This window comes from Coptis chinensis, chromosome 1 (genome assembly GCF_015680905.1).
Source record: "Coptis chinensis isolate HL-2020 chromosome 1, ASM1568090v1, whole genome shotgun sequence".
Lineage (NCBI taxonomy): Eukaryota > Viridiplantae > Streptophyta > Magnoliopsida > Ranunculales > Ranunculaceae > Coptis > Coptis chinensis.
The window spans coordinates 63,197,854-63,199,163 of NC_141456.1; the positions used below are offsets into that span (position 1 = coordinate 63,197,854).

Below are 1,310 nucleotides of genomic sequence, written 5' to 3' on the forward strand. Positions count from 1 at the left end.
ATGGTATCGGAGCGATTCTAAACTTGATCTTTTTCATTTATCTCAAGTCTCAACTATGGAAAATAACAATCCACCAAATTCGTCTAGTACCAACACGTCGAGTGGAACACAAAATCCTATCAATGATATCTCGTCTCCATATTTTCTTCACTCCTCGGATCACCCAGGAGCAATTCTTGTCTCCTGTCCTCTTAATGGAGAAAACCATACCACATGGAAAAGGTCCATAAAGATGGCTCTAAATGCAAAGAATAAATTTGGCTTTGTCGATGGGACCGTCACAAAGCCAGCCATCGATCCTATGAAAATTCAAACATGGGAAAGATGCAATGATATGGTGTTATCTTGGTTACTGAATTCCGTCGATAAATCTCTGGTTTCGAGCATAATATATGTTGCTACTCCGCGTGAGGTATGGCTTGATCTTAACCAACGTTTTTCGCAAAGTAATAGCCCTCGTATTTTTCAGTTAAAAGAAGATATTGCTAATTGTCACCAAGAGCAGAAATTACTTGTTGCTTACTACAACTCTCTCAAATCTTATTGGGATGAGTTGGCAGATTATACAACAATTCCAAGTTGCACTTGTGGAGTCATGCCAAGGTCACTTGTGGAATTTTATAGAATTACAAGAATGGGAGGACAAAGAACGTGTCTATCAATTCCTTTTGGGACTCAATGACTCTTACCGTCCTATACAAAGTCAGATCCTTGCATTAGATACTCTACCAAATGTCAGTAAAGTATATGCAATCATCAATCAAGAGGAGAAACAAAGACTTCTCCATTTACCTTCACAAGTCACTTCAGAGAACATCACCATGGCGGCTAATAAATATTTCCCAGGTAATGGACGGACATCAAATCGATCTAATGGAAGTGGAAGAGGACGACCCCTATTGTGATCACTGTGAGATCTTTGGTCATTATAAGGATAAGTGATATGACTTGGTCGGTTATCCAGAACACTAGAACAAACAGAGAAACAATGATAAAGGTCTAGAAAATTGGAATAAGTCGGGGAATACTACCAAAGGGACACATCCGATTCCCAATCTTTAGCTCATAATACACTCAAACAATGAAACCATATCGTCAACCACATCTGATTCAACAGTTCCTGGATTGTTAGCAGAACAATATCGTCAACTGCTTTCCTTACTTGGAAATAATGAGAATGTATCGACCAACCTCGCTGGTAACTTGAGTTATTTTAATTGCACTTCCTCTTTAGCATCATCTTTTTCATGGATTATCGATAGTGGTGCATCTGATCATATGACTCCATGCTTATCATCTCTTACCATGTT

General features: G+C 38.7%; 1 protein-coding gene across 1 annotated transcript; it reads left to right on the top strand.

Annotated features, from left to right (window-relative positions):
- Positions 1-232: 232 nt before the first annotated feature.
- On the top strand, positions 233-682 carry LOC147524901 (uncharacterized). The gene has a single exon (XM_086577034.1). The coding sequence runs from the start codon at positions 233-235 to the stop codon at positions 680-682; it is 450 nt and encodes a 149-aa protein (XP_086433160.1).
- Positions 683-1,310: the final 628 nt, after the last annotated feature.